This window comes from Paroedura picta, chromosome 1 (assembly GCF_049243985.1).
Source record: "Paroedura picta isolate Pp20150507F chromosome 1, Ppicta_v3.0, whole genome shotgun sequence".
NCBI lineage: Eukaryota > Metazoa > Chordata > Lepidosauria > Squamata > Gekkonidae > Paroedura > Paroedura picta.
Window position 1 is genome coordinate 51,156,975 of NC_135369.1, and position 16,193 is coordinate 51,173,167.

The window sequence follows — 16,193 nt, forward strand, 5'->3', positions numbered from 1 at the left end:
CGCCCGGGAAGCTCCACTTTCTTCCGTGTTACACTAACGCAGCTTTTTCAGCGACCTACATCAACTCTGTGCCCAGCTACCACCACCAGCGTACTTTATTGATGATTTTAGCCGCCGCCATTCCACCTTGAATGCGGACCTTTCCCTCTGTGCATAATAGGCCAATCTGTGGATCCCGCCTTATACTGAAACTGCTGGTGAACATGGATGTTGAGAACCCTCACACTACATCTTTTGGAGCTACATCATCAGCCTGGCTGCAACAGTGGAGTTGGGCCTTTGGGCCTGATAGGATTATACCACCATTTTGAGATTATTGATATTGGTATGTTATTGTATTGGTTTTACTGTTTTAGGGGGAGTTTTATGGGCACTTTGTAGTCTGTTTTTATACTGTAAGCAATCACAAGATAACATTGTTGAGAGTAGCAGGGTGTAAATCAAAGTATGCATGCATAAATACTGCCTAAAATCAACTTACGTAGCACCTGAGAAAGGTTAAAGCTGCTGATTTAATAGTTTTACAGAACTGTCTTATTCATAAATTAATATACCATTCATCCACACTCGCAATATTTTATACGTGGAAATTTACAGAGCAAGGCCCTGTCCTTGAGAGGGACAGAAAACATTTAGATCAGTAAATAATACATCTAAGAGTTGGGCATGGCACTCAGATGGCAAGTTTCACCACTCCAGATGAGCTGCTCTCACTGGATTCAACCAGAATTTTGTATGATTGGAAAACTTTTGCTCCTTGATAAACATGGAGCAGGTTACACATCTCATGGTGAAACCATTATATTTTATAGAAGCAAACATAAGAATTTAAAGTCTGTTTTCTGTCAGTAAATTAGAATAAAGAGATACAGTGATCGGTGTGTGACACAATCACACTTGGCACTTATGTACACACATATAAGGAGGACCCCCCCCCCCAAGTTAACATGTATTTCTCTATCATCCTAAGTGTAGTCTAAATAAAACAGGGCAGGAAAAGCTATAGCTGGTAAAAGTGCTGCATATATGTAATCAGTTGCAAGGAGATACCTGCATTTCACATGGCAAAAGTAGTGATAGTGATGTGAAAACCCATGCCCCAGAATTTAAAAATTTTTTGCAAAGTCTTCCAGCTTACATCTTGGTGTATTGCATTGCAGTTTTGTGCAGTGAGATATATAGCAAGAATGAGCAAGGCATTTCCTTGATTTAGAGAGGCTGGGACCAAATTTCTGTACTTTAATATAAAAATAATACTGGCTTTATTTCTATGTTCAGAATTTGCATATTACTCATTAACATATTCTAATTCCTTACTCCCTTGACCATTTGGATGAATTATTATGTCATTAAAATGGGGGTGGAATAAACAACACATGACTGAGGGCAAATGTCACCACTGTAATTATCCCTGCTACTTTTAAAATGCCTACTTGGGGGGGGGGGGGGGAGACGACATTAGTTAACATCATAAAGTTCACCCAGACATTACTCAGTGCATAAAGAGAAGCGCGAGAGAAGAACTGGAATTCTTATGAAAGTAATCTCCTTATACTTAGCTTATTTAAGTATTAAGGTGTTTGTAAAACCTGCTTCCTTGTTGCTCAGACTGTAGCAACATATCACCAAGCAGGCTTAAAAACTACATAAAGCAGTAGAGGCCACGCACTGTTCAAAGCTGCACCCACATAGGTGCACTATTATGTTAATGGGTTTACACTTTTCAAACAAATAATCACTTGTTCAGTCTTCAATGCTGGCTTTCCTCATCATTCTGCACAGTGCTGACACAGTCTAGGTTATTCTGGGCACAGCTGGAAAATGCAAAACATGCCCTGCAGTATCAGTTACCTGAAAAGGAACACACTGTCAGAAACAAACTACATTCTGAGAGTAAATGGCGGTTCTGATTCATGTAAGCTCTATAATAAAAGATGTGAAGCTATTGTGACTTACTGTTAGCTAACTAGTTGTCAAGAGTGGTGAGCCTTGGAGATCCTCAAGATCCTTAGGCCCAATGCAGTTAAGCCTATGGAGACTCCATGTTGCACCAAAGACTAAATTTTGACCATGTCTGCATGCTATTTTAAAGTGTTCTTCTTGAGGGCCAATAGCCTGCTAGCTGTCTGTGAGAAAATTGTCACTTACTCCTCAATCAAGTTTTTTATTTAGTTTAAAAATGTGACCAGTCGTAATCCTCACATAGCTAAGTCAAGATGAATCACCAATATTTGCAAGACAATAATACCACATTCTACCTTGCTCAAGAGAGTGCCTTACAAAGCAGACCTACCAGGTAACCTAATGAAGACTATGATCAGGAACAGAATACCGTTGCTTGCCCTATTGGTGGCCACCATGCAGACTCCAACTTTCAGTTTCTCATTGCTATCAAGAACGGGTGTGACATGTTCATATTTAAGCTGCTCTTCTGAGCCAGCATTTTGAGTCCAGTCCTACCTACCCCCTGGGTGCTCTCTGTCATCCTGACAGGAGAAGGATTTATGTTGCCTGGACTTTTCCCTCATTACACTACAGATTCAAGTTTTACGTGCACATTATAGGCTCAGAAAACATATGAAACTTTCCCCTGTAGTCTTCTGTCTTCTCCTACCTACCGAATCTTCTTTGGAAGAACCTCATGCCCTGTTCCTCTGCATCAAACCCAGCACAACTATCATCCCCTTCACCCTTCCCTATCTTGGGAACAAACAAAGACATGAACAGAATCTAATTGTGTGTTGTCTTTTAGTAGCCATGGGAGAATACATCTAGTTTCATGGGATGGTTTTCACTAAAAATTACTAAGATTGCTTGCTGCTTATTTCTCAATTTGATTGATTTACATGAATGTTTATTACTAGCGCTAATTGTTTTAAACCAGAACCTTACTGTGTTCTGTTGTATTGCTTTTGAATCTATTCTCCCCCCCCCTTTTTTTCCCTTTATGATTGTGTATTCTCAAAGATAAAATCTATTTCTATTAAGGGTTATGCCGAGTCTCCTGCTATCCCTTTCACAATTACAGGTGAAATATTGCTCCCAAGATTGTGCCTAAGTATTCACAAATGGAACACTGGACTTACAGTGAAGGTCACTTCTTATCTAGGGCAAGGAGTACTCCCTGATACGCTTGGGTACTTCTTCCTGCATCCCTATAAGCAGGAAATTGATTGCACTTTCCATCTCCAGGGGGAGGATTCCACTCTCGTCCTGGAGACTTCTGCAGTTGATAAGTCCACAATGGCAATCAGTCATTAGGAAGATTACTAGGATAAACAGAGACCTTCCAACTAGGGTGGGTCCAGAGTGTCCTCCTTGTCCTTGAGAAGAAGGAATCTTCATGGTAAGTCCAATGTTCCATTCTCTCTTGAGGGGATGAGGATATTCTGATACACTTGGGATGTTACAAAGCTTGTCAGATCCAGGGAGGGAAAAGTGACTGCCAAGCATGGAGACAACAGAAGGACTAGACCACTTGCTTTCAAAATCTCCAACCAAATGCTGCATCAGCCACACTGATAAAGATCCATCTTGTAGTGCCTGATAAACATTGGCACTGAGGCTCAGGTAGTGGCCGTGCAGTTATCAGCAATGGATACATTTGTGTCAAATGTTGCTGACGGAGAGGCACTTCTTGTCAAATGAGCTGTGATCCCCTCTGGGATTTGAAGGCCCTGAGATTCATATGCCATAGAGATGCAGTCCTTTAGCTACTACCCTTTTCCTCTTGGCTACTGGATGAAAAGCTATAAAAAGGGAATCCAACTTCCTTAATGGCTTGGTCTTTCTGATATAAATGTTAAGAGCTCTGAGAAGGTCAAGCAACTGCCCATACTTCTCACCAGGATGAGATGGCTTTGGGCAGAAGGATGGCTAATTATCTCCTATGAGTTGTGAAATGGTATGTTGACCTTGGGAACCACCAAGTGCTTATGCATAAGCCCTTTCTGATGGAAAGTTCACCCTGTACTCTGGATCCGCGGGACCCGGCTAACTACTGCCCCGCCTTGAAGTTGCCAGTTCTGAGGAAGTTTGTTGCGAGGGCTGCCACAGACCAGTTATTAGCGTATCTAGAGAGGCTTCAGTCTTGGATCCATTTCAATCTAGCTTCCGGCCTGGCCATGGGTCAAGACAATGTTGGTCACTCTGATGGATGAACTCCAGTGACAGCTGGATCAAGGTAGGTCAGCGCTACTTGTGATGCTAGATCTCACGGCAGCTTTCAGCATAGTCAATCACAAGCTATTAGCTCACCACCTTGCCGACATGAGGATATGGGGGTCAGCCTTGCAACGGCTGATCTCCTTCCTCCAGGGTTGTGCTCAAAAAGTTGCAATTGGGGTGAATTTATTGCACTGCTGCCAGCTCCCTTGTGGAGTGCCACAGGGGGCAGTTCTCTCCCCAACTTTATTTAACAACTATGTGCTGACACATAGCTTGTCAGAGAATTTCGACCAGGTTGTTATCAATGTGCCGATGACATCCAGTTGTACCTCCTGGATGAATGAGCACCCAGAATCATCCCCAAAGTCATTTGCCGGCTGTCTGGAAGCAGAGAGGAGGTGGATCAAGCAGTCACCTGAAATGTAACCCTTCATAAACAGAGGTCATGTGGCTGGGTAGGAAAGGGCCAAGTGAAGAAGTGTACTTACCCAACCCAGATGCTGTTCAGCTTTAGGCTGTCCATGAAGCTAGGAATTTGAGGGGTGATTCTGGATACCTTCATTACAATGGAGGGTCAGGTCATGAGAGTAGCTCAACTAGCATTCTGAATCAAATTTAAGGTGCTGGTTCTCACCTTAAAGGCCATCCACAGTCTGGTCTTTGTGTACCCAAGGGACCACCTTTCTACTTGTGTCCCCCAAAGAGAGTTGCATTCTGTGAACTCCAACAAGCTAGTCATCCCTGGCCCCAAGGTAGTACGTTTGGCCTCAACCAGGGCCAGGACGTTTTCTGCCCTGGCCCTCACTTAGAAACATAGAATCATAGAGTTGGAAGGGGCCATACAGGCCATCTAGTCCAACCCCCTGTTCAATGCAGGATCAGCCCAAAGCATCCTAAAGCATCCAAGAAAAGTGTGTATCCAACCTTTACTTGAAGACTGCCAGTGAGGGGAGCTCACCACCTCCTTAGGCAGCCTATTCCACTGCTGAACTACTCTGACTGAAAATGTTTTTCCTGATATCTAGCCTATATCATTGTACTTGGTTGAATGAGCTCCTGGAGGAGATAAGGGCTCTGTCGGAGCTGTCACAGTTCTGCAGGGCCTGCACTACAGAGTTCTTCCGCCAAGGATTTGGTTGAGGCCAGTGATCCCAATAACATCAAATGGGATTCCTTGGACAACCCCCCCACGGATAATGTCCTATGATAGATTGCAATGGAAAACTGCTTGGTGATACTGAGATGTTGAGATTTTAATACTAAGATTTATTTTTTGTTTTAAAGGTTCTTATAATATCCATATTTTACTGATGTGAATGTATGTTGCACATCACCCTAAGCAACAAGGGAGGGCTGTATATAAATTAAATATAATATACAGCTGTCTGAGAGCCATCTTGCTGATGTCACAGCTGCTAAGAAAAGTACATTCAACAATAAGGAACTTCAGGGAAATTTCTCTCAGAGGTTCAAATGAAGGACTGATTAGACAGAGCCTGAAGAATGACGAAGTCTCCAAGAGAGAAACCTGTGCACTGTAAGGGGATGAAACAAAACTCCCTTCAGAAATCTCTTCACTACTGAATACCTGGTATTCAGAATGGTACACCACCAACTGTAAGTGAGATGTTCAGAGAAGCTACTTTCTCCTGTTTCATTATGTTCAGAAACTTAGAAATCAAAGGTATGAGGGGGAAAGACATAAAGAAGGCCCAAGGGCTGAAGGGACTTCAAAGAATAACTGAGTAATTGTTATTCATTGACATTTTGTGTGCAGTTGCACATTGGGACCATGCATACACAGGGCTGCTATGAAAAAGGATCTAAGGATGAGGGGCACATGTGATGAATCCAGCAGGAAGGTGGGTGCTTGTGCTGATCAGGAGAGTGAGAGTGCCCCTTTCAGAGCTTTAGCTAGGAAAGTTCTTTGCAATAGGCCTGTTCCACTTGTTGACACTGGTGTCTTAAGAAGCTGGATGTTTTAATATTGGTTAGAAAGGCAAAGAATTCTATACACGGCAGGCCAAAATATAAAACCAGGGAATGGAATGTTTCCTGGCTGAGAAACCACTCACCCTGGTCCAGTCTGGTGTGGTTGAGCTAATCTGGAAAACTGCTAGATGATTTCACAGTTCCAAAAGATTGATGGTGAGGGAAGTTTCTCAATGGGGCTAGGTACCCAGCACGTAGCCCAGCACACAATGGGCTCTCCCACTCATCAGGCTGGTGTCTATTGAGATATGTACATGTATGGTCACTTGGAAGGGTTTACCTACAGGTAAGTATTTCTTGGCTGTCTACCAAAAGAGGTCTTTCCTGAGATGCTGACTCTGACATGCTTTTAAAGACTATGAGCCTTCGGTATGGCAATAGCATCCACTGAAATAGAGTGCACATAGGCCCCAGAGACTGTCTTGATTGCTACAATCATGGAACCTAGCAGACATGCTAGGAGCATTACATCTAGTGAATTCACAGAGTGAATCTGTTTCATGGTTTGAAACATCTTCTCTGCTTTGCCCAGTGGAAGAAGCACTTTTTCCTCCCGTATATCTATCACTGACCCCAAAATAAAAAAAATCACCAATTATGCACACTGCAGGCGGCAACCGGGCGCAGAGTCAACGTATGCAGCCGAAAAAGCCGCGTTAGCGAGATGCAGAAGAAAGTGGAGCTTCCTGGGACCAGGGCACAACCAGAAACGGCTCCGGAGTAGCTGCGTGCATAATCCGATACTCTGGGTTTTGCAGCTGTTGCGTTCTATCCCGTGCGTAAGTGGTTTGCTTCGCTTCTTCCTCCTCCACATTCTCCATGCCGCTGTTTCAGCGGCCGTGCATAATAGGCCTTCTGGAGGCTACTTAAACTGTGACTGGAGAGGCACTGGATAGTGACCTGATAGATCCTGAGTGACTGCTCTTGAGAAGGTAACCATATAAGGAGGTTGTCAAATTAGGGAGTAGATATGAATTCTTTTGAGACCTAAACTTTTAATAATTATGATTATTAATTTTGTGAATATTTATTTTTTATTTATTTATTTAGATTTATATACCGCCCTCCCCGAAGGCTCAGGATCTAGGATGCTGATATCTAGGATGCTGATGTGAACCTCAATGGCATGGTGCTGAACAGGAAATGTTTTTGAGCAAAGACAAGTTTCAGATACTGTCTCTCTTAGAGCATTATGGACATGTGAAGATATGCCTCAGTCAAATCGATGGAGGTCATGAAGTCCTCGAACTTCAGGGCTTCCACAATGGTCATCAGGGTCTCCATCTTGAACTTCCTGTGCCTCATAAACCTATTCAGTATTTTCAGGTCAAGGATAGCCCTTCACTTCCCGTTATTTTGGGAACTATGTAAAAATAGATGCTCACGAGAAAAAACAATGGTGACTTGGCTTGTTCCATTGAGCGACTTCATCTTCAGACAACTGGCCTCCGTCTTTATTCAGATCTGCATCAGAATCCTCAGAGCCTAAGGGGGAATTCCCTATCTTCAGCTTTATAATCTGAGAGATTTGAATAATTGCTCCCAATTATGAAGGTGCTTTTACAGGCATCCTTTCTTGGCTACGAGAAGCCCTGGCATTTCTCTGGGGCCAAAGGCCTTGAAGTAGCTATTTTTTAAAACATGTTTTGCATCATCTTTTCTGGGAGGGTAAAGAAGCTCTTTTGCCTTCTCTAACCGATTGGAGACAAACTGTTCTACCAGCCCTGGAAATCTGCTGGCTGAAGGCTACAAAAGACTGTGTTGAACAAGCCTGATGGGTTGATACAGGCTGTCCTGGATGATTAGTAGAAGGTGCAGTTTTGGAGTAAAAATTCAAGCCTGTTTCTTCATGATCCAAATCAGGAGATTCAAGCCTATGGCTTTCTCCAGGAGCTCTGCCATAGCAGGACAGCTGGGCAAGTGGGTTTGTAGGGATTTCCTACCCTGCTGCCTTGGAATCACCTCTCTCAACACTCCCTTGGAAGAGGTCCCATGATTGGAGACCTTAACTGCAGACGTGGCCATGACTGAAGCAGCAGGCAAAAAGCAAATAGCCTCAGGGAAGATGAGGCCAGAAGAACAAACAAGGTTTGGATTTTTGTTTTTTTTTAACAAAGGGAAAGTCACACAGAATGGCAGACATGTGGAAAGAGAAAGCAAGGTGTAAGCAAAAACATTCCTTAAAGGAAGATTTCAGGAGCACACTCAGGCAGAGGCAGGAAAAAGACTGAGGGTGGGCTCTGCATGCTACAGAGATTGAAAGTGCAATCAATTTCTTGCCTCCAGGGATTGTGGGATGAGAAACCCAAGTGTTATCTGAGCGTGCTCCTCCCCTCGAGAGAATTTTTCATCCTTCACTTTGGGACTGAAAGTAGCACCTGAATATAAATATATATATTTTCACTACAAAATATACAGCAGACATGATCTATCTACTAGTTTTTTGTAGACAAGTTGCTCACTCAAGTGATAGAGTAATTAACTAAAAATGTTATAATTACTATACTGCTCCTTGCACTCCATAGACTATCCATCCATGCATGATATGCCCAGTTATCTGCAACACTTAATGACATGTCCAACTTTGTTTCAGCACTAGTATGATTCTACTGGTTTTATTTTGTTAATTATGAAATATTAAATTTTGAACTGTGAATATTATGGCCCCACTCTTATTGTTCATTAGAACAGTTAAGAAAGTGCTCCCAATTATTTGTAGTCTGACACATTCCCTGTTCTTCCAAAGAGAAGCTCCGAATAGTTTATACAGAAGAGTTCTCTCATCTAGGAAACTGAGCCTCAGGAATAAAACTGTGTCATATACCTCCAAGCCCATTCTCTGGGACTCTTCAGCACCAGTTCCACAATTTCCTTGGCACCAGAATCCAGTCCCGAGGCACCAGAAGGCCCAGTTCAGTGCTGTAGATATTGAAGTACCAGCTCAGGCTCCTTAAAGGTAGAAACATGGCTCCATGCAAGCATGGTCTGGTCACCTGTACCCAAATTTACATACCTTAAGATGTTGCAGACTTCCCTCTAGATTTCTGATTCTGGAATGGTTTGTAAAAATCACAGTTTGCCTGATTTAGATGCAAGTTGACCTAGAAAGACAGGCTTCATGAGCACCCTGCATATGGAAAGGCCTTTCCAGAATTCATGGTACTTAAAGTGGGACTGGTAAAATTCCAGGTAGCATAGAAACAAGGGCTGAGTATCTATAGTATCTATAGTAGATACTATACAAGTATCTATAGTAGCAGTAACATCAATAAGTCAATTACCCTTCTACTGAACCGTGCATTTTTCCCCAATTTTAAAAATCATGACCATCACCAACACAAAAAGTAGACATTTAAAACTAGAAAAACTTAGTTCAATGTATGACTAAGAGCATATGTCCTACTTACTCTCTCCCTAACATGAAGTGCATATACAGATTCATGTATTCCCACTGAGTGGAATTAATTGTAGCCTAATGAAAATTGCTACCAACATGTAACAGTGTGAGCACATCTGTCTACAAGAACCTTATGGATGTATTTTTTGTTATATTTTCATTCTGTTCCTTGTTTCATTTGAAATTTTTTATTGTAACCAAAAGTACAGATCACATAGCAAAGTTCTTGTGTCTTGCATTATCCAACTATAAAGATTTCCTACAATATTGATACAGAGATTATCTTTCCCTGTCCTATTACTGTATGGAAAGTGACAAAAATGTGCAACAGGAAATGTCCCATATTTCTTCCACGCTAATCGTGACTGCAGAACTAAACATGCATACATACACAGGAAGTCAAGCTGATTCTGAACCTAGCCACTATCTGCTTTTGAAATTGAACTGACTTGAAAATCTTCTAGTCTGAAGATCTGTTTTTTATACTCCGCTTTCCACTACAGAAGGAATCTCAAAGCTGTTTGCACCTTTCCTCTTCTCTCCCCACAACAAACACCTTGTGAGGTAGGTGAGACAGATAGAGGTCTAACAGAAGTGCTTTGCCATAACACCCCCAAAAAAATCTGTGACTAGCCCAAGGTCACCCAGTTGGCTGCATGTGGAGGAACGTGGGATCAAACCTGGTTCTCCAAAGTAGAAGACATCGCTTTTCCATCACACTGGAAGAAAAACTTAAAATAAATCCATCCAGGTTCAAAATAAGAGTTGCCTTAAAGTACACTCATACAAGCACACAAACATTTATACAGATATTTACTCAAATTGCCCTAACAAAAATGGGTAACATGTAAAATTATAGCCTAGGAAGATTTCTTTTTTATACAGTGCATGCTTATGCATTTTTTTGCTCTCTTAAAGAGCTGGGGAGCAGATAAAGAATATTCTGTTGCCTATTCAACCCAATTCAAATAGTTCCAGTTTTAAGAAGGAACCACAAAAGCACATTAATTTAATTATTATCCCATAAGGCATATTTCACTGTACTTATGTAATCATGTGTAATAAATTTTACACATAAAGTTGATATACCTGTGCAGTGACACTGAACTAGATCCACAGGTGTGCTGAACTACTTCTGAAATCCTTATTTTCTTGAACCAGATCATCCTGAGATCACCAGCCCAAACCAGAAGTTAACCAAACATTTTGTGTCTACTTGTACAGCCAGGACTGAACACAACCCACATGGCAAGTGCCATTAGAATCCCACTTCTGGTTTGAACTAAGTTTTCTTTATATCTACACAACTATTTATTTGTATGGAATGCCTCTTAACAAGCGGAATCAAAATCTGCGGATGCATCTCATAGAAGTTAATGTCAATGAGCTTTGGACTGCTCTCAATGATGCCATTCATTCAACAGAAATAAAGCATGTCAAATTAAGATCCATCTCATCCTGTTCACTACTGTGCATTAACATAACCTGAAAGAGCAATTATTTTATTCCAAAGGAAAATACTTAACTACTTAATTATGCTCAAGTACAATAATATTCTCAGCTTCTTTTTACTCCCCTACCTAAACAGGCACAACGTGCTTTTAACATCTTAAGGCCACATTCTATACTTCTGTAGCAAATAAAAGTACTGAACCTTCCTTGAGGAATTTATAATAAAGTGGCATTTTTTCCTACCAATAAAAGCAAGTGTGGAAAGATAACTCTTTTAGTGCATGAAATAGTTTCTATTTTAGCACTTTATATCTTTCTGCAGAAGTAATTTTCATCTTAACACACTGATTTCTTTTTAAGAAACACGCACGCATTTGTTCCAAAACTGATCTTAACAAATCACCAGGATGAATAAAATGCTCACATATCTTTTGGTACATTTAAAATAGGACTAAACTTGAAACTATGGTTATAGCTCTAATCCTGGCCCACTGTTTTTAATAATTTCCACAATCTTTATAATTGAGAAAGAGTTCTCTTGGCAGCTTTCTGATATAGAGACCAAACCACTAGAAGTGGTGTTCAAGTACAGTCACACAGAGATACTTCAGTAACTGCTGATTATTAATTACAAGAAAGAAAGGAATAAATTGGTCTGCAAAAGATCACACACTGCTCAGAAAGACAAACTATTCCCTGAATGCTCAAGAATGTGGCATACATAACACAGTATGGTGCATAGATGTCTTACTGTGCTACTTTTCTGAGCTCCCCCCCTCCAAAGCAATCCAAAACTTTTCTCTGGGGATCCAACCATCTTCAAAACAAAGGAAGTAATAATGAAAGCCAGTTTAAACAAAACTTCTTTAACAGAAATGCAGCCAGAGGAGGCACAGTTAAGAATCCTGAATATTTAAAATCCACAACGTAATAGGTTTTCCCTTCTACATTGTGCAACTGTCCATAATGGCAGGGGATTTTCATACTACAAGAGTAGCCATGCTGAGTGAGAATGTTTGGTGTCTACTACCCATTTTACAGGAGAATCCTCCAGTGCTATAAATAGATAGATCGGCTTCCTTTAAGGCTGCCACAGACGTGATTTCTACAGAGAACAATTGCTCGGCTTCAAGGAGGCAAACAGGCTGCGTCTCTTTTCTTTCTAACTTATCGATCTGCATTTGCGGCGGGGCTCGCAGCAGACTCAAGAGAGCGGCCGGAAAGCAGACGGGAGAGAAACCTTTCCCCCCGTCGGTGCTCGGAAGCGACGACGGCGTTCCCGGGGCACACGCAAGCAAGAGCAACTTCTACTTTACCGGTGCAGAAGTTCATAAGTGCCGAGGCATTGCACACCGACGCCAGACAAGGCAAGCCGTCTTCCATGCTTGCCCACCCACGTTAGGGGAGCTGCGAGCCCCTTCCCTGCCGACGGGTCTTGCCGCCTTCACCGGAGGCTCACGGCAAACGCCAGGGCTCCCGAGGAGACCGCATTCTTCGGCTCCCGAGGCGCCGCTGCCCGCTCGCACAGCCCCGAAAGTAATTGCGCGCCGCAACAACAGCCTGCGAGCTGCCTGCCTCCGCCTGCGCCAAAGGACAGCGTCGGCCCGAGGAGGGTGTTTGTGCGCGCGCGAGCGAGCGAGCGAGCGAGAGAGAGAGAGAGGCCGGGGGGGGGGGGGGGATTCGAGACAGCGGGAAGGAGGGGCTAAGAGAGAGACGTCAAACACACTAATAAAGGCACTCAGGAGCGCAGACGCTACACAGCAATCTGTCACCGTGCAGAAACGGGGCGGGCGAGGACTCCCGAGTGATGCCAGTTCGCTTTCTGTGTTCCGAATCCGTAAAGAAGCGACCAAGGAGCCGACCGGATTTTTATAAACTGGTAACCCGGGTCTTCTGCAACACAACCGTTTGGACATCAACAACAGATTGAGTTGTTTTAGGTCGACAGAAAGAGATTGGTTCCGGAGCCTCTTGTGCCGGATCAGGCTGCACTGCCACGGCTGCCAGAGCATTTCTTTCAGGTAGAGCCACCAACCACCACCTGGTAGAGTAACGTGGCAGGAAAATAAAAATTAAGGAGGCTCCCACGCCCCGGCCCTTAGGTAAACTTTGAGCAAACAGCACTTTTGAGGAGGACCTATGCGTGTGCATTGCGTTGATCGTTGTGTGTGTTTTTAAAATATTGTTTTCCAGATGTTTTGTGGTTGTTTGGTATGTGCTTCTAGAGAAAAAGAAAACCACAAATGCTGCAAATAAACAAACACCTTGGAAAAGCCAGGGAAAGACAACTACTGAAGCAACAACTAGTTTCAACTGGATAGATTCAAATGGGTAGCCGTCTTGGTCTGAAGTAGCACAATAAAATCAGAGTCCAGTAGCACCTTTAAGACCAATAAAAATTTATTCAGGGTGTGAGCTTTCGAGTGTCTGTCTGACGAAAGCTCACGCCTTGAATAAATCTTTGTTGGTCTTAAAGGTGCTACTGGACTCTGATTTTATTGTGCTAGTTTCAACTGGTTGAGAAGTCAATCATGAGTGGGCCCTTTTCAGTTTATTCTGAATTGTAGCCATTAAGGTAATCTAAGAGAGGCAGCTCAGAATTGGATCTATACAGTATAGTCCAGTTGTCACTGGCAAGAGTTCTAGCCTTTTGTTAAAAGGGGGAAGGGAGATGAAAGGTAAATTAGGAAGGAAAATGTATTGAGCCACTAGAAAAGGTGTGAAAGGCAGGATATAAACAATTTAATCAAATAAAGACAACAGATACACCAGAGGTAACCAAGCAGTAAATCTATAGAACACAAAGGGGGAGAATAGGAAGGAAAGGTTCCTTTTAAAAAACTAACATATGTAGCAAACAAGTGTATTCGCTAATTTGTGAAAACGAATTTCACATCTAGTTTAATTAAAAGAAAACAAAGCTGTGACTGCAATCAAAAGGACCTATATTAAAATACCCAAATTGCAGCCTCTCAACCTCACAGGGACAGCATTAGAATAATATGGGATCTTCCAATGTAACGGCCCTGAGGCTCCTGGAGAAAGCACAGCATACAAATGTGAGTGAGATGGCAATAGATGTGCCATTGCAGAATTCTGAATTTATACTTGCACACTACTAAGAATTTATACTTGCAGCCCAGTACATGGACAATCAGGATTATGCACTGTGCTGAAGAGCCATAGTATCTACAAAATGAAAAAAACACAGAGCTTTTCCAAGATTATCATTCCATTAAGTGCGAGACAGTGCACTCATATTACAACTGCACTGCAGTCCATTTAATATGATCATGCTTTTGTCCGACTTGCAGAACTGAGCAGAGCCAGAGGAAAGTTAATGAATGCAACATGTGTTCACTTTTGGTAGCCGTACCTAAAGCCAACTGGCAAAATGATCACAGCAAGATAAATGTCAAAACAAAGCAATCTTATTGCAGCGTGGAGGGTTCCCCCCCCCCTCCATTTTGTATATTATGAGAAATTTACATCTCTTCAGGCACATAGTTCAAAAATGCACATGGGAAAGGCACCTAAGAAAATAGTGTGGGAGAAATTTTTTTTCACATTCTAGTGGTGCTCATTTACTTTTGAACAGGGGATATAATTGTGGTGTGTTTCCCCCCCCCCTTCCATACCTACCTCCACTGATATACTAATGGCTGCCAATTTGTTTGAATTATCAGGAACTTTGCACATGTTCTGTGTAGGACAAATCCAGTGCAAACCAATTTGGTGAGCATTCACAGCTTTTGGGTGTGAATTCAACATACCTAATGATGGACTTCACCTCTCTGATCATAATTTTTGGATAGGTTCAATCTGACAGCAGAGTGTGTTCATGCTGAAATTAACAGCATCCCTTACAAACATACAATGCATCTGATAACTGATGCAGGGATTCACTCATGCTTTATCCTCAGTTTGAAAAGAAAGTTTGTAGCTTGAGAGGTGTTGCTGGACCAGTGCCTCATGCTATAAAATGGCCACCGTGGACAGGGGTAACTTTTACCAGTTTGACCCTGGAAGAGAAAAATCTGCCACTGTGTTACAAGGCCATGTAGCATCTAGATTAGATTACTGCAGTGTGCTCGAGGTGGGGCAACCCTTTGAAGTCTGTCTGGAAGCTTCTGTTCGTAGAGAATGCTGCAGCCAGACTGCTGACTGGAGTATGTTGTAGGACCATAATACCCTAGTCATGTGCCATCTACATTGACTCCAGGCCCAGTTCAAGTTACTGACCTTTAAAGCCCTATACAGGCTGGAAACTGCAAACCTTAAAGACCACCCTTTTCCATATGAACCTACAACTCCACTCCAGTCACTTTCAGAGGCCCTGCTTTGGATAAATTTGCGGCTAGAAATGTGGCAGCCTCAAATAAGTTCTTCTTAATCGTGGTAACAAAACAATACAAAACAAATTGTTTTTGGAACAATACCTCTTAGCCCTCCTCCCTCGTCGTGCTGTGTTTGGATGTCTATATTTTTACTGATTTGTTTAAATATGTGTGCTTGTGTAATACACGCACCTTACTTTAAATGCTGTGTGTGTATACTTTTTAGACTATAGTATGTGTATATAATTTTTTACTATAGCCTAAGGAACATGATATTTTTGTTGCAATAATCTAAGGAACATGCTTGCGTTAGTCACTTCTAGAAATAAAATTTTACTCTGCCTTACAAGATATCAGAAAAATACAAACAAAAATCAGACTACATTTCTCCTAGCTTCACATAGTTAGAAAAAGCTGTAAGAGAACCAAGAGAAACTGGATGGATAAAAAAGGGCACTTGAATCTTATTATTCTCTGATCTTATGATTTAAGAAAAGTTATTTGGATGGAAATTAAGTTCATGTGAGAATGCTTTTTTCTTTTTCAAAGTGCAAGTGCTGCAGACTAATAGAAAAAAGATCTAACCAACCGAGTTCTTTGAAATGTTGACTTTTCAGGCTGAAGATGTTTTTTATTTGGGGGAATGGAAGCACTAAGTACTGAACTTGTATTACACAGAAGAGAAACAAAATTTACTGCAGAGCTTTAAACACAATAGGGAACATTTTCAAGAAACAGAATTTCCTTAGGCAATACTTTGCTAGCAGTAATGCTCGAGCTTCATAAAGCCTTTAAGGTACATAACAGGTTGAATTCAATGCATCAACTCTCCTTTCCTACACAAGCTT

General features: G+C 42.0%; 1 protein-coding gene across 6 annotated transcripts in view; it reads right to left on the minus strand.

The window, feature by feature from the left end:
- Positions 1-16,193, minus strand: part of EML4 (EMAP like 4) — a 198,882-nt gene that overhangs the window by 101,839 nt on the left and 80,850 nt on the right. For 4 of the 6 annotated variants that reach the window (XM_077337892.1, XM_077337883.1, XM_077337864.1 and 1 more), the window contains exon 1: positions 12,325-12,637. The exons of 1 other annotated variant lie outside the window; for it this stretch is intronic. In XM_077337892.1, coding sequence (XP_077194007.1) covers positions 12,325-12,391 — 67 coding nt within the window. In that variant the 5' untranslated portion in view covers positions 12,392-12,637. Of the gene's footprint in view, positions 1-9,172; positions 9,191-12,324; positions 12,638-16,193 lie in introns of those variants that run through there. One more of the 6 variants, XM_077337902.1, reaches the window with a different exon arrangement.